Raw genomic sequence first — 23226 nt, 5'->3', positions numbered from 1 at the left:
AAAGGTAATACCCCAGCTTGAAGTTCTACAGTAAGCAAAGGACTCACTGCTTATTGAAGCAATCCATTTCGCTTCTGGAAAACTCTATTTATTAGAGAATTCTCCTTTATTTCAAGCCTAAATTTGCCTTTCTACAACTTTCTACAACTTTCACCTATAGCTCCTAGATCTCTGGGACCAAGTCTCTTGCATATTTGTGTCCTTCAGATATTTATAGATAATTGTGATATCTCTGAGGAATCCTCTTTTCTCTAGGGTTTCCTCCTCTTTTTATCCCAGTTCCTTCAATTGATCCTCATAGTACATGGTTCTCTGCCTCAGTTTCTTCAACTGTAAAAGGGAGATAATAACAGGAGTTCCCTCTCAGAGTTGTTATCAGGATCAAATTAGATATTTAGAAAGCACTGAGCACAGTTGACACTAAATAAATGCTTGTTTCCTTCCTTACTTCCTTCTTTCCTCGCTCCTTTCCTTCCTTGTTGTCCTAGTTGTCTTTGTTTCAATGCCTTGTGGCTTACCCCAAAAACAGGTTATTTGGAATTGACAATACTTTGGATGCAGCTTGATCTGAGCAGAATATAACAAGAATACGATTTCCTCTATTCTAGGCACTATTTCTCTATTAAAATAGCCTAAGACTTCTGTAGAGTTTTTGACTTCCACACTATCTAGAGGAATCATCATCCAACTACATCTCCATATCCTGTTCCCGGTGTACAAATGGCCAGTGAATATGACCAATTCACATAAGAAGAAACACAAATTGGTAACTAAGTCACCTGAACATCACTAATTATACTAAGTGCACATTAAAAACAAGTCATACTCATTAACTTGGCAAAAAAGCTATAAAATTCTCTGTTCACAGGGCTGAGAGGAAGCAGGTACACCATTACATGGTTAGTGGAATTGTAAATTGACACCATCTTTCTGGAGAGGAATCCGGCAATGTGTAAGACAACAATGAAAAACCTAACATTGGGGATATATCTTAAGGATGCAATTAAAAAGAAAAAAATCTATACAAAAAATCATACCTGAAGTATTTGTAATGGTAGAAAAATGGAAACAATCTATACATCCAACAGTAAGGGAAGGGTTGAACTAATTGTGGTCTTACAATATAATGGAATATTTGTGTGTCGTTAAAATGAGAAAACATTAGTAATACAAAAATAAGAAAAGACAAATGATGAAGGGAGAACTAGACATACTGCATACACATGGACTATAATTATGTTGAAAAAACTTCATATGCAACAAAAATCTAAGAGGAAGATGTAATTGGATAAAGAAATATTATAAAGAAACAGAGTAATCATTTTTTTGTAAAGTGCTTGAGATCTTCAAAAGGAAGACCCTCTACATTCAACTATGGAGACAGCGAAGGAAATAAGACTGTGTCCTTTAAGTTCATATAATTCTTACACAATGGAAGAGAAAAATAAAAAAGAAGTAGGTTCTAGAAGGAAAGAAAATCGAAAGAGAGAAAGAATATATTTTTATATAATTTTCTGAACACTTAGTGAGATATAGTGGTACAGAAATAAGAGCTGACCATTAAGGCATTTTAACAAAGTAGAAGTCTTGAGGGCTAATCATAAGTCATAAACACATACTCTAAAATATTCCAAGCCACGGTTAGGCTATGTTTACTTCTATAAGCTAACATTTTGGGCAACATTTCCTTTATTCAACAACAAGGTACTTTGAGGGAGAAAAAGGAGCCAGCATATATCAGAGAAGTCAAACCAACACCACCATCTTGATCATCACCTCCTCTGAGATCTTGATGGAATAGTGTAGCAGCTGTTTTCAAGAGCCAAGAGACCCCAAATCACCAGTCCTGCTTTTAGCCTACCCCCTATAGCTATCACTGAAGGGACAAATCCTAATGGAAAAGAGGCTTACCTTCTCATCAATACCAATAACAACTGCTGACTAACTGCTAACATAAGAGTGCTGGGAGTGGCAGTACCTCCCTCAGCCCTGACCATTTATCCTGCTTCCAGTTTAGCTCTATCAACCATCATCTGGGGAAGTGGCTTCTATGGAGTAAGGTCTGGTCATCTCCACCAACTGCCACTGTAGAGAAGCCAACCTAACCGTAATAGCAAAGCTCCCAAGAGAGAGAGAGTGGGGGCAGCATATGTTGGGCAAAGCAAACCATCATCACCATCACCTTGATCACCATCTCCCTTCAACACAACGCAGAACTCTGAACCCAAGAGCTTTGAGAACAGCAATGTTTCCAGCCCAGTGCCTATAGCCATCACCCTGGGAAGCAACCCATGTACAGCCTGGTAACTGTCCCTTTCAGGTAGTACAGCCACATCTATTGAAGACCCAGAAGAGAAAGTTCTTACCACCAAAGTCCTTGACACTGTGAAATGGTTCAACATCAGAAACTTACATGATTTCATTAACACTAAAAAAGAAACATTACCATCTGTTTTTCTGTGGCACTCTAAGGAGCATGGAACTTTTTCATCTGACTTGCATCTGAGACCTTCCATATGTATTGTTTCTCCATTAGAATGTGAGCTTCTCTTGTCTTGCTTTTCTAATCGGTTTTTTGTACATATTAAGTGTTCGATAAATGCTTTATTCATTCATACATTCAGCAATAAATTGAATTAAGGCAATAATTGAAGTCATCTGGGTCCCTCCCCAAACTCTGCTTTAAACAGAAGGAAAAAAAACCCAGTCATTTGATTTAACACAATTTCCTAGAAATGAAATACCCTTTTAAAAATGAAGTCTTAAAACAGAATGAGGTAGCAATGCATCAAGCTTGGAAGTGCATGAGTGAAATCATCATTGCTCCTACAGGCAACAAAAGTTTTATGATACATTCCTGGGCTGGGATTTTGAATCTTGGCTCAATAATTTGAACGTTGGTGGAAAATGTTCAGTTGATGGGATCCAGATGAAAGTTATGGGTAAATTCAGTAATGCAGCATAAGACTTGGAAAATTATGCTTGCTTTTGGTCAAGAAGAAGACATATGCCCAACTTCCACGTGATGTGCATAGTTTCTAGGGCTGAATCACCAATGCTTTGATAGCTGGCTCCAGCCCACTGCTTAACTTCTGGCCTGGGGTAAGAACTTCTAAAAATAAAGACCTACAGTATCAGAGTAATAAGTTTTTTTTTTTAAATAGCATTTTCAGGGCATGCAGTTCATCGACTTTGTTACTTAAATCAAATTTGTTGCTGATGGAGTGGGTGGGAGAACAAAGGATCATAGGATCAAACCCTGCAAAGGACTTTCTGGAGATTGTCTAGTCTCATCCCCTCATTTTACAGATGAGAAAACTGAAACTCAGGTTAAGACACGTGACCCAAGTCAAACAAGTGGTAAGGGCCAGAACTGAGATATGGACTCAGAAATGGTAGACAGCAAATCTAGCACTCTTTTCACTCTATTATGCTGGCAGGGCAGTGTATGCATGATTTATCATGGCAATCAATAACTAACTTTATATTCTTCCACTCCTCGCCCTTAATGGCAACTTTTTTTGTTTGTGCATTGGAGATTTGTTTTTCTTATGTTATATGTTTTTCTTTCTTTTTCTATATTTTCTTATGGGTCAATACTCTAAGATCATTATTTATTTTAGTGTGGCCTTATCATTTCATAGGAAAGACCAATTAAATAAAAAAACGCCTATTGCTCAAATTATGAATGAATGAATCAAAAGCATTTATGAAGTGTTTGCTATGTGCCACATGCTGTCCTAAATGTCGAGGATGAGGGCAGCTAGGTGGCACAGTGAATAGAACACTGGCCCTGGAATCAGGAGGACCTGAGTTCAAATCTGACCTCAGACACTTGACACATATAGTACCTGTGTGACCTTGGGCAAGTCACTTAACCCCAAATGCCCTGTTCTCACCCCTCCAAAAAAAAAAGAAAACTAAATGTAGAGGACAAAAATAATGCAAGCACACAAACTTGTCCTCAAAAAGCCTACATTTTAATAGGGAATGAAAATTAGATGGGGGATACATGAGCTGCAAGATGATTCGGCAATGGAAGCTCCTCCCAGAAATACCAACATTCTACTAGAGGGTACTGAAGAGCCCCATGATGGGTATAAGCATCTTCCAACAAATAAGCAATCAGGAAACTGGAAGAAGAGTTGGAGTAAAAGATTTTATCAGGGAAATGTGTGATAGGAAGGTGAGATGGGCTCGTCATGTGGCAAAGGCCAGAATACTTTGCTGGTATCCTCACATAGTCAAGAGAAAGTAAGAAGGTCTCCAGTGGACCTCCTGTGGCAAAATTGTGGGGAGGATACTGATAAGAGTCTTCCAGGATGAGCAGATTTGGATGGGTTTCTATCTCTATTAATGGAGGGAACATTGAAATTGAGAAAATCACAAATCCCTTTAAGTATGCTTATGCCCTAATTGGATGGTAAGCCCCTCATAGAGTAGTCAATGTCTTTTGCCTCCTTATATCCCCTGTCCCCAAAAATAGCAGATATTCAATAAATGGTTAATGGAAATAGGAACAAGGTTCGTCACATGTCCAGGGTGAATCAGGCAATTATAAAATCAGTCCAGAATCAGAGATCTTTTAAGGCTCTCTCTATTCAATATAGAACTTTTTTTTAAAACTTTGGGTTAAGAAGGTGACATTCTGTGAATAAAAAATGTATTTTCTTTTTTGCAAGTTATACAGTGAAAAAGTTACTAAGGTGTCAAATGTTAAGAAATAGCATTCCTGAAGCTCCGTCTTAATATCGAGCATCTAATTTGATGAAAATATCAATTTCTTTGGAGTTTGTTTACCTGTTGTGGACAGCAGGATATTATAGAGAATAGGGTGCTGAACCTGAGTTAGGAAGACCTCTTCCATACCCCTTTGGCTCTAAGATTATTTGTTTTGAATTATGAGGAATTGATTAGGCATCACTATCTTATTTGGTGCTATGTAAAAGTAAAAGGTAAAGGGTATCATACAGGCCCTTCTATTTAATGGTTTACTAACATGCAATCTGATATAGATTAACTTGGGAAAACTGATAGTTGGAGCTTCATAGCTAATGAGTACAATGTCCTAGTTTTGGGTGGCTAATGTTTCATTCTCAGGTCAAGTAGTTTCTCAGTATAATCGCTTCCCTTCTGCCTCCCCTTGTTGTTACTTACAGGCTTCTTCCTTTCAGGACTAAGGTGGGCGATTGGGAAGTACGTATTGAACTATAGTTTCATGGGGCTCTGGGACTCTTTCCCTAGCCTCTACTTGTTCCATATTCATACCCATTCAAAGAGAATCATGTCAGGCCTCAAAATCTCCCCACATTAAGGAGTGAATAAAAATGCCAGATAGGGTCCCTCCTGAAACCTGCCACAACAGAGAGATTCTGGGAAATGTATCAGAACTCTACTCTTAGGATCAGACGGGCCCCTGATCCATTGGCCCTAAAAAAGGGTCTTTACCATAGTAGACACCCAGAGGATCCTGACATAGAAAACGCACACAACAGTTTCCTTTCTTTATGTACTTGCCAACCAGGAGTGGGGAGGAAGGTCTATTATGAGTTCTTTCCTTTGACCTCTTTCTTGGCCTTGAGGCCAAACTTCAGGGTGGGCATGAAGAGTTGGGGGCACAGAGCTGCCCTGAACCATCTGAGGGGGATAATGGCTTTTTTCAGGGGAACTTAAAGCTTTTCGTGATTGGCTATAAATACTCTATCAGAAAACTCCATTCTTTGCCATTTGAATAACAAAGCTAAGGTGTTATTTGTCCAAAGTTGCTTTGTTTCTGGTCAGGCATTTATGTACCACAATCTCCTACCTCCCTACGAAAGAAGGAAAGTGAGAGAAACATTAGATAGGGCCCCGTTGAGTCTTGGGCAGAGATGGAGGCAGAGAGGGAAAGGAAAACAAAATGTGAAATAGTTCATATCCCAGAAACACCTTTGAGTTAAATCTTATCTCCATTTTGTAGAAGAGGAAATTGAACATTTAGGAGAGTTAAATGACCTGTCTGTGAACACACAGCAAGAAAATGGGAGATCCGGAATTCAAATTCAGGTCTCTTGGGTCCACCTGTGGTGGCCTTTCTACTGCGTTATATAAATAAAGCTGAATACTATACAGTAAAATAAGCCTTAATATATAATTAAATAGGAATAGTAGTCTTTTGAGGCTATTTTTGCATCATTTCCCTCCTTTTCTTTCCAAAAACATTACCCCACCCCCAAAATAAATGTCTCTAGTCATGGAATGTTAGAACTGAAAGGGACCTTAGACATAATTGTGTCCAACCTCATCATTTTACTGCTTTGGAAATGATCGTAAAGGAAGGTATGTGAATCATTCAAGGTCACACAGAGTTAGTGGCAGAAAAAGAACTAGAACCCTGGTCTCCCAACTTTTAATCTGTACTTCAGTGATAAGGGGAATAAAAAAGTACCTAATCCTTCTTGCCATGGCAATTAAAAATGTTTTACTGGTTCCTTCTGTCACTGGCCACCATAGAGGTGCATCAGAGATTCTATCAACTATGGCCATGAATTAGACCCTGTGGAAACTCTCCAGATGCCTAGGGGAGGCATAATTCTACCAAACCCATTTTGGAATGAGATCAGCCATATATGGTATTTTTCTCATTAGCCTGTTAAATGTTAGCACTTCTTAATCATAGCCAAGCTGCCTGAAAAGATGGGTGATTCATAGACTACGTCCCCATGTAGCAGACTGGCTATGACAGTAATTTAGGAAGGCCTTTATCAGCTTTCCACTTAATTATTCCTCTGATGCCTCATTATGGTGTGGAGGTGACCTTGGTTTTCTGAAGGCTCTATCCACAAAGCTGGCCATCCCAAGATGGAAGGGTTTTTCCTGTGGACCAGTAGTAAGGACAGGCCTGTCATTGGAAGACCAGCCCCGATAAATTTGCAATTGTGGAGGGGCCAGGATCTGTGACACTGAGGAAATTGTAATTAGAGAACTTTTAGGGGAAAGGAGGGAAGGGAATAAGCGTTTACGTAGCGCCTACTATGTGTCAGGCATTATTCTGCCCTATGCTAAGCACTTTTAGAAATATTATTTCACTTAATCTTTACAATAACCACGTGAGGGAGATGCTATTATTATTCCCCATCACATTTGAGGAAACTGAGACAGAGAGAGGTGAAGTGACTTGCCCAGGGTCACACACCTAGAAAGTGTCTGAGGCCAGATTTGAGTACTGGCTTTCCTGACTCCAGGCTCAGCGCTCTAACTGCTGCACCACCAATGGCCTCTTTTAAATTACCTTTATCTTCTTAAAATATTAATGATAATTAATGTTTCACAAATTACAACAGGGTGTCTGCCTCTAGTTATCTTAAATCCCAACTTCTCAATGTCCTTTCAATATCAAATTTGGGATGAATTTGTTTGGCCTAGTGATTAAGATGTTGGATTTGTAGTCCAAAAGAACAGAGTTCAAATCCTGCTTCAGACGCTTACTATCTAGGTGACTCTAGGAAAATCACTCAACCTCTATCAGCCTGTTTCCTCATCTGTAAAATGGATTAATAATAGCACCTTCCCCAGAGGGTTGTTGTGAAGCTCAAATGAGATAATATATATAAAGCATGATATAAACGCTGATTATTATTAATATTACAGTAAAACAAGAGGGCATTCCCTTGTCTTCCTTCTCTAGAGTCTAGCTCCATTATTTGCTTAGAATGCCACACAACACTCAAGGTGGCTATATAAGGGGTAAGCTTTATGTCATACAGAGACCCAGCACCATGAGTTTCTAATTCTCCTTGTGCCTCAACAGTAGCTTAAAGCCACTCCATTGGTGCGGCTTTAGTAAATATGTCATAGTTATATACAGTTATACATGTTATATATATATAAAACATAGTTACATATGCATAATTATGTTGTAGTAATTATGGTATTAACAGTATTTACACTTTGGGGCTGTTGTCATAGCTCATAGAAGTCTTATTATTCAATGTAAACAAAAATAAACTATTGAGAAAAGATACCTTAGTCTGCCTCCAGCACATCGGAAGCTGAAAGATCCAAATGAGTTCACTAATCTTCCCCTTCACCAGCACACTTCCAAATAATAGTCAATGCTTCAAAACAGAAGAAAAAAGAGGACTTTCCCAGCCTTTTGGGGAGAATATATTTTGGTCAATAGTCCCCTAGAGAAAGGTACAATTTTCAGATTGTACAGCAATCAAAGCTCCACAGTTCATGTTGTACTCTCTGGAATAGGCCTAGGCAAGAACTACGCATGAATAGGAGATTTTCATCATGGAAAAACACATAATCTAGTTTCCCTGTGACCATGGTGGGGGGCAGGGAATGACCAAGATCATCATTTGTTTTCTTTCCTCTTTCAAAGCTTGAATTCTCCCAATGTAGGCCACTTAAAGTTGATGGCACTCCCCTATATCTTCTGGGACCTAGGGGCCAGACCTAAGGAGCCAAAGTATTGTATGCTTTTCACAGCGCCTAAGTCAGGGCTGGTTTCATGCACAGGTCGGAATATCTACTCCTGCTGTTTTAATGTTATGATTTTATGGGCAACAGGAATGCTGTCTCATCTCCAAATTAAGCCTCCTCCCTGAGTTTGCTGAAAGCCTGATACTAAACTAATAGAAATGTAGGCCTTTGAAATGTCTCTGGATAGGGTAAACCAACGGACATTTCTTTTCTGCTTGTAACTGTGGCATAGGGGGAAAAGACACTGGATTTTGAGTCAGAAGTCCTAGGTTCAGAACTTGGCTCTGTCATTATGTGATATTAGGAACTCAACCCCTCTGAGCCACAGTATCTTCATTTATAAAACGGTGATAATGTCTATAATACTTATCTCACAGAGTTCTCATGACAATAGGTACAAAATATTTGATAACCCTAAATCACCATGTTAGCTGTTATTATCTATTCAACAAGTATTTTTTTATAAACTTGGACTTATATGAACTGATACAAAGTAAAGTGAGCAGAACCAGGAGAACATTGTACAAAGTAACAGCAAGATTGTACAATGAACAACTGTGAATGACTTAGTTATTCTCAGTTATTCTCTCTTCAATACAATGATCCAAGACAATTCCAAAGGACTCATGATGAAAAATGCTATCTACCTCCAGAGAAAGAACTGATAGTGTCTGAAATACAGACTGAAGCATACTATTTTCACTTTCTTTCTTCTTCCTTTTTTTTTAGTTTTCTTCCACAAAGTGACTAATGTGAAAATGTTTTACACGATTGCACATGTACACAATATGTCAAATTGCTTACCATCTTAAGGAGGTGGGAGAGAGGGAAGAAGGAACAGAATTTGGAACTCAAAATTAAAAAAAAAGAAAGTTAAAATTGTTTTTATATGTAATTGGGAAAAAATAAAAATGATATTTTAAGAAACAAATATTTTAAAAATACCTACTATAAAGAACTGGGGATGACCTCTGTGGGAAAACAGAGTAGAATAATATGTGGTTCAACCGACAAGTAATCATTAAGTGCCTGCTATATGCCAGGTACTATACTAGTTGTTAGACATACCAAAAAGGAAAGCAAAATGGCCCCTACCCTTAAGGAATTTACATTCTCCTGGTGCATGCCTTCAAGGAGTTTAGAGTCTTGCTAAGGACATAAAAAATTAGAAAGATACACAGATACCCACAATGTAAAAAAAAATGTGATATGGGAGTCTTCTAGTTCAGGCCTAAACTAGGCTAGTCCAACAATTGAGGCTTGATCTTTAAAATGCAATAAAGTACTCAGGGATCACAAAATCAAATTAAAACTAACTTTACTGGTCAGAAATGTAATAAGGTACTAAGGGATCTTAAAATCAAGTTAAGGCCAACTTTACTGATAGACTTCTAATGAGACCTCTGATCAGAATTCCCCTTAAGTTGTGCATTTTTGTACCTCAAATGGCTTCACTTTTTTAGTGCCTCTGGACTCTATCATGCCGCCAGGAACCTCATCCTCTTATAAGATCACATCAACCTTGGAACTTGAGGCCCTTCCTATCCTCTGGTTAGAAAGAGTGGAGATTGGAGAATTCCTCTCAGAACTCTCTTTTAAGGACATTTCCCATCTCTTTATTTCTATCTCAGCCATCTATTTTCCACCTGGCTACACTCCTCTAGACTTCCTCATTCCCATTCCCTGGATGCCCTTTCTCAGTTTCTTTTTATGTATTGTATCTCCTTCTGTTAGATTGTGAGCTCCTTGAGGATATAGACTGCTTGTCTTTCTTTATACCCCTGGTGCTTAGCACAGTGCCTCGTACATAGGCACTTAATCAGTGTTTATTGAGTGACTGACAGACCAAGTAGCCAAATGTCTTTCTAGCCTCCTTAAAGAGCCAGGCCCTTTACTTGCTACTGGAGGTACCTGGTGTGTAAAAGCACTGGGTGGAGGCACTGAGAAGGGTGAAGGGTAAGTGAGGAGGTAGGAGTGAAAGGGAAAGAGGAGGATCCTACCATAGCTCAGTGTGGACACAAACACAAGCCTGACCTCAAAGACACAGAAGCTGGTTTTCTCCACCCCAACAATAGTCTCTAGTGCCCCACTTGCCATTCACCCAAAACACAGAAGTAAAAGTGCTTTGGGAGGGGTCTAGCCAAAGAATTCTCCAGAATGGTAGTTTCTGTGGAAGAAAAATTCTATAATCCACATTTTAGGTATAAATCTTCAAGGGACAAATTTATTTCATTAAATAATTCTAAGTATCTCCACTTAAAAAATCCAGAGGGACCGAATTCTAACCTCATTTTGAAAGTCTCTCAGACCCAAGCCATGTCTAATTACAATTTATTGAGTTTAATACAAAGATAAAATTCCTTAAACAAGATTAAATAGGAGTCCAGAGTTTAGGTAACAGCTTCATTCATCAAAAAGGATAGTAATTTTTGAAGCATCCTGGATAGTCATTTTCCTAAAACCATCTGATCCTTCTAAAGATTCCCCTTCCAACTTGGTCAAAAGTGAACTTCAGAAATATTTTCATTAATTGAATTAATCAGATATTCTTTTTAGGCTTGATCTCTTGTTAGTTTTAGGGAGAAGTTCTTCCTAGGCTGAGCAGGCCTCTTCCCTTAGAAGCGGGTTAAGGCTTTGATAAGAATGATTTCAAAGAGTATAGTGCAGGACATTGTTTCAGAATTGTTAGTTAAAGGCTGATAAAGGTATCTTCAGATTAGACCAAGGATTTTAGACAAAGACGCTAAGAAAAAATGATTCTTTAAACATTCCTATAAGAAAGAACAGGAGGGCCTTAGTGTGCTTTTAAAAGCTGCCTGAGCTTTGTTCCAGAGCCCTGAAATTTAAAGGGTAGAAAAATTATATGTGTGTATGCATATGTATATGTATGTATGTATGTATGTATATATGTAATTATGTATTCCCAAAAGAATCTTAGAAAAACTGGGCCTCATTGCAAAGGATGTTAAAATAGGAAACTACCAAAAGTGCACATCTGTGTATATAGTAACTAATTCTTCCACCCACTCAATTGAATTTAATTTTCTTGTATATTCATATCACAGAGTTAATTTCAGGACACTTGCCCTTTTGTGTTGCTTCCCTCAGGTATGTTGCTTGTCCTGGATGCCTTAATTGGTAGGTTCTAGACTTCATTTCTATCAGGAAGGGGTGGAGAATAGGGAATCACATAGGACTTCATGGAAGAGGAGTTATTTGAGTTAGGTACTGAAGTTGAGTGGGGACTGAACAGATAGAGCCAGGGGTAGAGAAGAGCATTGCAGGAAGGAAGATTGTATGAGTTAGGCACAGAGGCAGGAAGGCATGAGGTATATTTGGGGACTAGAAGAAGCAGAGTAAAAAATCAAAGTTTACAATAAGGTCTAAGAAAGTAGGTAGCAGGAGTCAAGGTTTGAGTTTCAGATTAAAAGTGTTTGGCACCAACACCAAGCAGAACCAAAAGAATGGGTTCAGTTTATCATACTGAAAGGCCTCACAGGTGCAAAGTTTCAGCTTAGCTGCCCTCCTCCAGCCTTGCCTGAAACTTTTATCAGTCTACCAGAGAACTCCCAGTACCACCATCTTTATTTACCTCTGTGGAATGTATGGCTTCATAAACACCAGCGGAATAAGAAATAAAATGTTACCCAGAAACAGGGAAGGGAAACTTGATAATTCCATCTCATTCTTTCTTTTTATATGGACCCTCTGGGCCAGGAGAAATAATTTACCTGCACAGTACATACTCAGTCTAGCAAAGGAATATGCCATCATGTTGGAACTTATATAAAATGAGGCCTTTACACAAAAAATGTAACACAGGTGCAAATATGGCTGCATAAGTCTGTCTGGGGATATAGTGGGATGAAGCTGGCAACTTGGGTATTCTCTGAAAAATCAAAATCGTAGACTGAAAGCCAGTCAGAAGCAATCTCGCCTGACCCCTCACTTCACAGATAGGAAAACTGAGAACCAGAGAAATCTAGTGACCAGAGTCTTCGGGTATTAATTTATCACAGCAGGTATTCATTGGAAGGATTTGAACCTAGGATCTCCAATTCCAGAACTGGTACTCTTTCCCTGGCACAACAATGCTGCAATTGCTCTTTAATAACTTCCAAAGCAAGCTGAAATCTGCTTTTTCCATTTCATCAGGAAGACATTAAGGAACTTCAGAGGTCATCCGGCCCAAAGCCCTCATCGTACAGATGAGGGAGCTAAAGCCAAGAGAAGTGCCAGGAGACCTTGAGGTTGGTACCTTCAGGTCATTGGATCCTTCCTTGAAATTGATATGAGTGGAGAATTGGAAAGGGGTGTGAAAAAAGGATTTTCCCTGCTCTTTAATTTTGGAAGACACATTAAAGAATGCTTTGAATCACAGGAGCTTGTCACTTATCAAGGAGGAAACAATATACAATTATAAATTCTCATTACCAGGTAAGATCTCCCCTTCAGAGAAGTTCTATGAAATGGTAGGTTAAGCTTGACTAATAATATCTTTGCTATATCCTCGCACTGTACTTTTTAGCTACCAGTTGTGCTTTATACCCTTATTTCTGATTTGGTGTCTTTATTTAAAGAATTTTTCTTTCTATCATTCATTCTATAATGTAATGTATTTGTCTAATGAATATTAGCCCAGAAGTTTAGGGCCTAAAAGAAATTAAGTCAATTCTCGGAGAAATCACGGAGGGCAAGAAAACATTTTAGTAAACATTGAAAGCCAGCTTTTGTGCTTATTTTTAGTACCTAAGCTATTAACTTGGATTTTCTATTTTGTCTGACACATTTTAATTTTGGCCCTTTGGGAAGCTTGTGCTTAAAATGTGTCTTAGTGAGGTTCTGAATCTCTCCAGCCCTTCTATTTCTGGAAGCACTGAAACTCCCCACTTGACTCCTGCTCTCCTTTGAGCTGGCAAGGTTTTACATCCTGGCATCAAGAGAGCAGGCTAACTGAACACTGACTGAGGAGAAGATGGAAGGCTGGGTGGGCAGTAGGTGTTCCTGAAGCTGTTGAGACAAGAAAGCAGTGAGTCCATTGTGCTCGGGGAGGAGAGATTCCAGGAGCTTTTCCAAATCAGGCTTTTTCTCCCTCTGCTCTGCTCCCACTGCCCCCTACCTCAAGGAAAGAAAAGGAAAAAAGAGAATAAAAATCACATGATGTTTCATTCCCTTAAGCAAGAGGACTGTTGTATGAGAGCCTTGTATTAGGAAGGAAAGGAGGCCAAGGTGATAGCAAGGCTAAATCAGAAGACAGGCAGGTTCTTCACAGAAAGATGTCACAGCAGGCTTTGGAAAGTAATTAGAGTCAAATTTTGGCAGCTTATACTAATGATGGGAAGAATTTTCCTATAGTCTTCATCCACACCCTCAATTTTCAGCTCTCTTCTTGCAAATAGCTCTAAAGCACTTTGAGACGTTTGCCAGGAAAGGTGCTAGAGAAAACAAACTGTGACTGCAATCCTATAACTCCAAATACTAAATAAAGAGCAGGAAGAATGCATCTTCATCAGCCCCCAGCCAACCTTGCCATTGGGGTATTTTGAGTTTCCATTCATTCATCCATCTATGCATCCATCCATCCCTTGTCGACTAGGTGAGGTGAACTATGTATTCAGTCTTAATTTGTTGTCAACTATTGGGATGCCTTATGAAGAAGGTGGACCACCTTTCTGGGAACCCTGCCCTTGAGAGAAATCAGAGGAAGAGAATCTCAGAAGAGGAGGAGGAAGATGAAGAGGCTAAGAGTTGGACTAAGCCTAAGGCAAAGATGACTTCATAATTTATGCAACCAATAGCTACAGAGACACAGCATGTTACTTCAGGTAAATAAGTTGGATTGAGAAATCACCTACATGTCTCAGGGCAGCTTTTTTTTTTTTTTAGCTACAGAGGAGTTAAAAAATCTTCCTCCCTGGAATGGCCTAAGGGAGTAAGAATATTAGGCTTAGATATTCTGACAAGCGAGGAACAAGAACTCTTTTTAGAGACAACAAAACAACATGCTAGTGAACTGGCAGATTCTTGATGTCTGTTCTCCTCATCTATGTCAGTTAATTGTTATGTGCTAACTTTTTAACTGGTATTATTTGCTAGTTAACTTTCTTCTCTTTACACAGGACTATTGTGTGGGCACTATGTATATGGAGGCAAATGATCTGTATCTATTACAAATCACCTTTTTTTAAAGGTCTTTAGCTTTAATTCAGTACAACAAGCACTCATAAAGTGCCTACTATGTGCCAGGTACAGAACTAGGCACTGGGGATACAAAGACAAAAGGGAAATCATGTCTACCCTTACAGAATTTAATTCCTTTTGGAGAAAATAACATGTACATAGGTAATTAAATACAAAATATACAAAGGAATTTGGGGAAGCGGGGAGGAGACCCTAGATTAATCTAAATTACTAACAATCTTGCTATTTATCAATTTCTAGGGTTTTTTATTATTACATTTTAAATTACATTTGGAGACAGCAAGGTGGTACTGTGGATAGAACATTAGGCCTGGAGTCTGGAAGAGCTGAGTTCAAATTCAAATTCAGATACTTATCACCTGTATGACCTTGGATAAGTCACTTAACTTCTGTCTGCCTCATGTGTAAAATGTGGATAATAATAGCAGCTCTCCTTCCCCCTACCTCTACCAGAGTTGCTGTAAAGATCAAAAGAAATAATATTTGTAAAGCTCTTTGAAAGCCTTAAAGCCTTCTATAAATGCTATCATCATCATCATCATCATCATCATTATTTTATACTTGGATATCTGTGCTGACTCATCTATAAAAGAGTGACTATTTTATCCATAGTCTTAATCGGACTTATATAGTCTTAAGAGTGGGAAGAGATCTAAGAGGTCCTTTAGCCTTAGGATCATAAATTTAGATCTGGAAGGGACCTTACAGGAAGGAAGGAAGGAAGGAAGGAAGGAAGGAAGGAAGGAAAAGTAAAGAAGGGAGAGAGAGAGGGAGGGAGGAAGGGGAAAGAAGGAAGGAGGAAAAGGAGTGAGGGAGGAAAGAAGGAAGGAGGGAAGGAAAGAAGGAAAGTGAAGGAAGGAAAGAAGGAAGGAAGGATGGAAGGAAGAGAGGCAGGGAGGGAGGAGAGAGGGGAGGGAGGAAGAAAGAAAAAGAGGGAGGAAAGAAGAAAGGAAGGAAGGAGAAGGAAGGAGAAGGAAGGAAGGGAAGGAGAAGGGAAGGAAGTAAGGAAGGGAGGGAGTAAAGAAGAAAGGAGGGAAAGAAAGAAGGAAGAAAAAAAGGGAGGCAGGGGGAGGAGAGAGGGGAGGAAGGGAGAAAGAAAGAAAAAGAGGGAAGGAGGAAAGAAAAAAGGAAGGAAGGAAAGAAGAAAGAGGAAGGAATGAAAGAAGGGAGGGAGGGAAGGAAGGAAGGAAAAGGGGAAGAAGGAAGGAAGGAAAAGGGGAAGAAAGAAGGAAGCATTTATTAAATGCCCACTATATGCCAGGCACTGTGTTAATCACTTTACAAATATTATCTCAATTGATCCTCACAATGACCCTGGCAGATAAGCGTTATTATTATCCTTATTTTACAACTGAGGAAATTGAGACAGATAGCAGTTAAGTGACTTGCCTAGCAAGAATCTGCAATGGAGTTGAACACAGGTCTCTCCTGACTCTAAATACACTTTCCACCACATCACAAAAATGGGAGCGAATCTGGAGTGTTGCTATTCACCAGCGTCCGTGTGGTAGCAGTGCTATAACACCTGCTCTTCAAGGAGGTCATTATGGAGAAGTCCTCTACAACTCTGTTTTTCCCTCGTAATCTTTCCTAAGCAAAGTCTCCTAAGCCTAGAAGCACAACAGGGCTCACCTGCCAATATTTCAAAGCCACACAAAATTTGAGTGCTTTTTGAGATATTAGCCCCCTTCATTCCAAAGCACAAAGGGACATTCTGCCCTCCCTCCCTCCATTTCCCTGAACGCCACAAAGCAAGTCATCTCCTGCCCTCAAGTGACCCTCTGGTCCAACTCTGCTGTGAGTCAGTGGCAAAACTGTATCTTAGAGTCCCAAACATTTCTTCTCTATTTGCTTTTTCTGAGCTCACATGAAAACAATAAGCAAGAAGAAATGGAAAGAAGTATTTTTAGGATTCTGGGTGGGAGAGTAAACAATGCAGAGGCCATAAACCAGCACAGGCAGTGAGAGATGCTGACTGAAAGGAAAATGGCCAAGTCAATCACTGACATATCCTGGCTGGCCCATTAAGAGAAATACAACAGAAAGACCTATGCCAAGACATTCTATCAGTGACATAAACTGTGAGATTGAAACTGAATGCCTGAAAGATCATGAGATCTTATACTCCAACCCCCAAATGAATTATTTTTCACAAATACCAAATTTACATACAATCAGAATGAATAATAAATTCAGTAGATATGTCAATCGTCAGTCCCTTTAAGAATGTCAAAGTCTTTTTGGGAACAAACCATCCTACCTTCCTCTCTGTGGGGGCGGGGGGGACGGGACCAGTAGAATTCTCTGCTACCTAGAAGTGGAGAGATCATGATAGGGGAAGGGACAGGGAGGATAATTAATGATAGACACCATGGTTTATTTGAGGACCAAAGCGGGTCTTCTCCTTTCATATTCATGTGTTCTCTCTCTCTCCCTCCATTTTTTCTATTTTTTTTTGTTTTGTACTCCTTGTCTCTTTTCCAATAAGAATCTTCCCTCAATAGATCCTTCCCTCATAGCAAAGTAAAAAATTAAACAAAATAAACTACCAAAATGACTGCATTTGACAGTGTATGCAATACTCCACACCTAGAGTCTACTGACTCAACTGAGAGAGGAAGCAAAGGTCATCAGTGGTCCTTTGGAGCCAAGATTGGTCTTTGTAGTTAATCTGAATTCTGATGTCTTTGTTTACCTTATCATGGTCATTGTATATATTGTTCTCTTTATTCTGTTTATTTTGCATGTATCAGTTCATGTGAATCTTTTTGTATTTCTCATGGATCAATAATGTACCATTCTATTCCCACCCCTCAATTTTCTTAGCCACTCCTCAGGTAATGGGTACCAAGTTTGTTACCAGCTTTTTACTACCATGAAAGTGCTATTATGAATATTTTGCCCTCTTTACTAGGCCTTTTGCCTCTTTTGAGTGTATTCCCTGTTGTTTATCCTCACCATATGGAAAGTGGACTATGTCTGATACCACCATTGCCAATTTCCTCTCCAGAGTCCTCCAAGGCTTTAGGAATACATCTTCTACATTGAGAGGACAGATGTCAAGTCCTTAGACTAGGAATCTGACCTCTTGTAGAGAGCCTACTTCTGACAGCCTAGACTGTCACAACATTAGTGATTAATCAATTAATCAATGAAGCACTTACTTATTAAGCACTTGTTATGTGCTAGGCACTGCACAAATATGAAAATAAAACAATTGCTGTCCTCAAGGAGGTTACATTTTATGAAGGGAGGCAACTCTCCTTAAGAAGCAAAGTTAACCTTTGAACCTAGGTCCTACAACTCTAAATCTAGCTTTCCACCATATCCCCCTGCCTGTACATCTTAATTTTACCCCTAAAGAACAGAATATAAGTACATCTAAGTACATAAGTACATTCTTTTAGAAGCTGAAAGATTAACAACATCAAATCTCAGTTTTAGGTGGCATGATTGGTAACAGCTCAAGTTTCTATAATGCTCAACCCACAGTGCTGAATCTGGAGTTAGAAAGACCCGAGTTCAAATTTGGCCTCAGGCACTTACTTAGCTCTGACCCTGGGCAAGGTACTTAACCTCTGTCTGCCTCAGGTTCCCAATCTGTAAAATGGGGATAATAATAGAACCTGCCTCTTAGGATGGTTGTGAGGCTCAAATGAGGTATATCTGTAAAGAAATTTGCATACCTTTCCTTCTTGGCTATTCCATTTGTTTCTCTTGTTCTCTTCTTTGAGGAACCCATAATCCTTTTGGTCAGGACATATCTTGTTTTTCCTTTAAGACTCTAATTTAATCATAGGATTATTACTTAGAGGAGTCCTTAGAGATCACATATCTAGTGTGATTTTTTACAAATGTGGAAACTTATCCCAGAGAGGACAGATGTCTTGCCCCAAATCGTATAAGCTGGTAAGTGGTGGTGACACGTTCAATCGTTCAGTCGTGTCCCCATTCGTAACCCCATTTGGAGTTGTCTTGTCGAAGATACTAGAGTGATTTGCCATTTTCTTCTCCAGCTCATTTGATAGATGAAGAAACTGAGGCAAAATAGGGTTAAATGACTTGCCCAGGGTCACACAGCTAGTAACTGTTTGAGGCCAGATCTGAAGTCAGGTCTTCCTGACTCCAGGCCCAGCACTCAAGCTACTGAGCCATCTAGCTGCTTGTATCAGAGAACCAAAAGTCAAAATCTGGTTCTCTGACTCTTCTATAGCTATACAAATACTAGCTATTATTATTATTATTATTATTATTACTGTTTTTATTGCTGTTGTAATTAATGCAAATGAAATTATTCTACAGATAAAGAAACTGAAGTTAAAGGACATGAAGGGACTAGTAAGTATTAGAGGTCAAAAGCAGAATTTGAACCCATATCTCTTGATAACTCTAGGGATACCACACCATGCTACATTGCCTCTTGTCCATTGAGACAGTACTCACAAGTCTAATAAGATACCCATCTTTTTAGAACTATCTGTTCTATTTGCTAAGAAGGGTTTTAGTCTGCAGAAATAAAATAATTGGAGATGAACTACAACTTTCTTTTGGGAAAGAAGCTTCTTTAAGCTACTGTTCTACTTTGCCCAGAACCTTCGGTGATTTGAGCAATTAAAACAATAACATCCATACATCGGTCAAAAGTTATTTATTTATTTTTTTAACCAAGTCCAGTAAAACCCTCTAGGTTTTCATTCAGGACTTATTCAGAATTCTCTGTGGGCACCGAACAAAGATTTATTTTATAAGATTGTCAAACTACGTTAAAACATGAGATATGCAGCTATGTCTGGAATCTCAACCACAGAACTCAAAAATAAAAGGATTATTCTTTAGGAAAACCCAAAGCCATGATATAAGGCAAGGTGCTGCAGTAATAGGACAGAGTGGCAAATTTGGTTTTAAAGGACTTGAATTCCAATCCTGATGCTACTCTGTGAACTGGGTAACTTTAGGCAAGAAACCGAAGGTCTTTGGGCCTCCATTCTTCATTTGTTAAGTGAGAAACTAGAATATAGAGGTTCCCAACTGGACACCCATGAACTTATTTTTTTTCAAAAGTATTTTGGTAACTGTATTTCAGCATAATTGGTTTCCTTTGTAATCCTATTTTAAAACATTATTTTAAGAAGTGATATGCATAGGCTTCACCAGATTGCCAAAGGCATCCAAAGATTAGGAAACCTTGGACTAGATGATCTCCAAGATTTTTTTTTCCTATTTTAAAGCTATCTATGATAATAAGCTGAAATCAACTTTGAAAATACAAGATTTAGAGTATGATGTCATTGAAAAATCAAGGAACCTAACTCCTAAGTTGAAAGCTCTCCCTACCTAGACATAGTGATATCCTTGTCATCTTTGAGTGGACAAAGGATGAAAACAGGGTGGGAGAGTGTTTGGAACCCTGTCTCAACTTCAAGCAATGGGATAGGTACAGGTCAGTAGGCAGATGAAACACATGGCTAGTCATCTTGGCATAACTTGTTTTGTTTCCATTCACATCTTTTATCCACCCCAAATAAGAGGTAGGTAAATTCCCTTGCTCTTGTTTAAAAAAAAATCAAGGACTGATACAGCACCAAATGGGTACAATTGGTAGATTGTGGTTTTTAGCAGAAGGGCAGCAGATGGTTAATTAGTATTTCAATGAGCACATTTCCTTTACAATATACATGAAAGGCAACTTTTTAAAAAATGCAAACCATTCTGCAATGACACAGTTAAATAAGGATACCTGCTTTCTTAAAACTATTAAAGCAAAAACACAACAAACAATCCCTCTCACCTTCCCACCCCCCCCCAAAAAAAACCTTGATGATTTAAGAAAATCATTGGGAGAAAAAATAGGATGGTTTTGTTAGCAAATTGTTTATTGACTGCTGATATATGTGTCCACCATTATCTTCCAAGCAGAGATTTTTATTTCTATGTTGGTAGAGAGAAGTATGCAAAGAGATACTATAAAGATCCATTTGGTTGTAGTGACTTGATCTTCCTCGGATCAGTCACAGCCCTGGTAACAGGCATCACCTGGTATTTATTGCCTCTGCTTTTGCACAAGCATCTTTTAACAGAGAAATAATATTTTTCCATGGATTTGTTTTGGCCTCCAGGACCTTTTGGAATGATGTGACTTCAGTGATGAGAAATAAATCAAAGTCTGGCAAAAAAGAGCTCTCCAACCCTCTCATCTTTGCCTGACAAGCTGCTTGTATTTTTCCAGCTTGCTTTTCTGGTGCAGGGAGTTTGCTCATCCCTGCTCATAATTCAACCGACTTGCCTTTCATTGTGTTGTGCTGGCGGGTTAAATGAAGTGAGTGACTGCATTTCTGTTCCTGGCATCTCACCGAGAGCACATGAATGGAGGACAGAAAGAATGAATGAACAAAATAATTTTGATGGGGCTGCCCCAGGGTATTAAACACGATGGGAAGGAGGTGGGGGCAGGCTGTCATTCCCTAAGAAACACTCTTCATTAAGGAGTTTCTGATGTCACTGGGCCACTTAACAAACCCACTCTGCTTACCTCCTACTTGGACATTAATATGCAGGTTTATGCAGACCACCTATGCTGCCTGCACAAAGGCATGATTTTATCATCAAACAGAAAGGGAACTGGTATTTCCCTTTTTCTGCCCATTCCCAACCAATGGAACACAGTGAAATGCTCTGGACATTCTGGTATGCAATTTTAAAAAATACATTAATGTATCATAAGTACTGAGCTATCAGTCAAACCCAGACCCCTGTTGCTCTCTCTCAAAAACCCCAACCCCCCTCCAACCCCCCCTCCAAAACCACAAAGGCAATTGTACTAAATTAGTCCAACCAGAACACAAGGGAATTCAAAGAGAGCTCTTGAAGGATGGCCTCCAATATATCTGATTGAGGTCATGCTTGCCCTTTACTGCCTCAGTTCTGAATTACATCTTCTCCCATGATTTGGTGCTGTGGCTAGAGATACAGTCCATTACAGGTTAGATGATTTGGGGACCCAAGAGGTACTTCTCCTGATGAATGATGACGGTAATGTAGCACTCTAGACTAAGTGAATGAAAGATGTAAGAAAGTTGAATACTTCAAACATGGAGAGGTGAGAGAAAGAGGAAAGAGAGGGGAGAGAGGGGGAGAGAGAGAAAAAAGAGAGAGAAAGGGGAGAGAGGGAGAGGGAGAGGGAGAGGGAGGGAGAGGGAGGGAGAGAGAGAGAGAGAGAGAGTGTGAGTGAGTGAGTGAGTGTTAGGAGAAAGGGTGAGGTACTTCAAGAACCCCTAACTAAAGATATAGCTGTAATTGTACTTGGCCCAATTACGTTTTTCAAAGGTACAAAATCTATGGTTTTGCCAGAGAATATTTTGTTCCGTAGCCGACCCTGCCTCTAGCAATTACTGCCCATCCCCCTCTCCTCACCTCCCCCTTTTCCCTTCCCCCTGCCCCCGGCCCTCTCTTCTTCCTTCCCACCCCGCAACTGCACTTTAGGCAGGTACTATCTGACCTTATTTCTCAGTTCATTCACTAGTCTTTCACACACGACTTTACGGGGGAGGGTTTGTCACCAGAGCAATATTCCCACTTCAGTTCGGCATAAAAACGCATTTCAAGAAAAGAAAGAAACAAAAGGGTAAAAATACGAGCAAGACCAGTCCTTACCCTCTTCTTAAAAAACTGAAAGGCTGAGCATTTCTTGACTGGGAATCCATTCATGTCTTTGTTTACCATTTTCCACAACGGGGAGTACACAGTTGTAGGTCCAGTGTGTGGCACTTGCCTAGTGCATCTGCTTTCCTCAGTATCCCTTCTGGAGACAGTTAACGAGAAGAGTGGGGCGGGAGAAGCACAATCAGATTTCAGGCAGCGAGTCCTTCTTCCACTCATTCATTCTGCTGCACCAGCTACTGCAGAGACCTTTTCCAGCTTTCGGTTGCCATAGGCTAGATCCTTTTTCTTTTAATCATTCCTCGAATTCACAAGCACAACTGCTACACGACCCTTGTGGCTGCCCACAGACCATATGCAGCAAGTCTCTGGGTAATGGGAGCCGGCGCCGAAGGATGCCGGGCTTTATTTATTTATTTATTTTTAAATCGAAATCGGAGCACAGGAGAGACTAGCTCCTTCCTGTTTTACCTGGCTGCATCCCTCGCTCTCTAGAACCTGGGTTTTCAGTTAGTTGTTCTCCAGGTGATGTGTCTTGCCGCTGTTGGAGAGGAGAGCTGTTTTTGATTGTGCCGAGTTCCAGTGGGAACTGTAGTTAAGCAGCTGAGAGAGGGAGCAAGAAAGAGAGAGCAGGAAGGAGAGAGGGCGGAGGGAAAAGAGAGGAGACTGAGAGAGGGAGAGAGGAGAATGAAAAAGGAAGGAGACAGAAAGGAGAATGAGATAGGAGAATGAAAGAGAGGAGAGAAGAAGAAAGGGGAGAATGAGAAAAGGAGAAGGAAAGACAGAGGGAGAGACTAGACAGTAGAGAAAGAGAGGAAAATGAGAGAGGAGAGAGACACAAAGAGACAGAGACAGAGGCAGAGAGACATATAGATAGTGTAATAGGAAGGAATAATAGGT

General features: G+C 39.6%; 1 protein-coding gene across 1 annotated transcript in view; it reads right to left on the bottom strand.

The window, feature by feature from the left end:
* The window catches only part of SGK1 (serum/glucocorticoid regulated kinase 1), a 160472-nt gene extending 137755 nt beyond the window's left edge, over positions 1-22717 (bottom strand). Inside the window, exon 1 of the mRNA XM_036766803.1 lies at positions 22321-22717. Coding sequence (XP_036622698.1) covers positions 22321-22545 — 225 coding nt within the window. The 5' untranslated portion in view covers positions 22546-22717. The remainder of the gene's footprint in view (positions 1-22320) is intronic.
* Positions 22718-23226: the final 509 nt, after the last annotated feature.

Source organism: Trichosurus vulpecula, chromosome 7 (assembly GCF_011100635.1).
Source record: "Trichosurus vulpecula isolate mTriVul1 chromosome 7, mTriVul1.pri, whole genome shotgun sequence".
In the NCBI taxonomy this organism is placed as follows: Eukaryota; Metazoa; Chordata; class Mammalia; order Diprotodontia; family Phalangeridae; genus Trichosurus; species Trichosurus vulpecula.
Note: the sequence above shows the minus strand (reverse complement) of the source record. Positions and strands in the feature narration are given on the sequence as shown.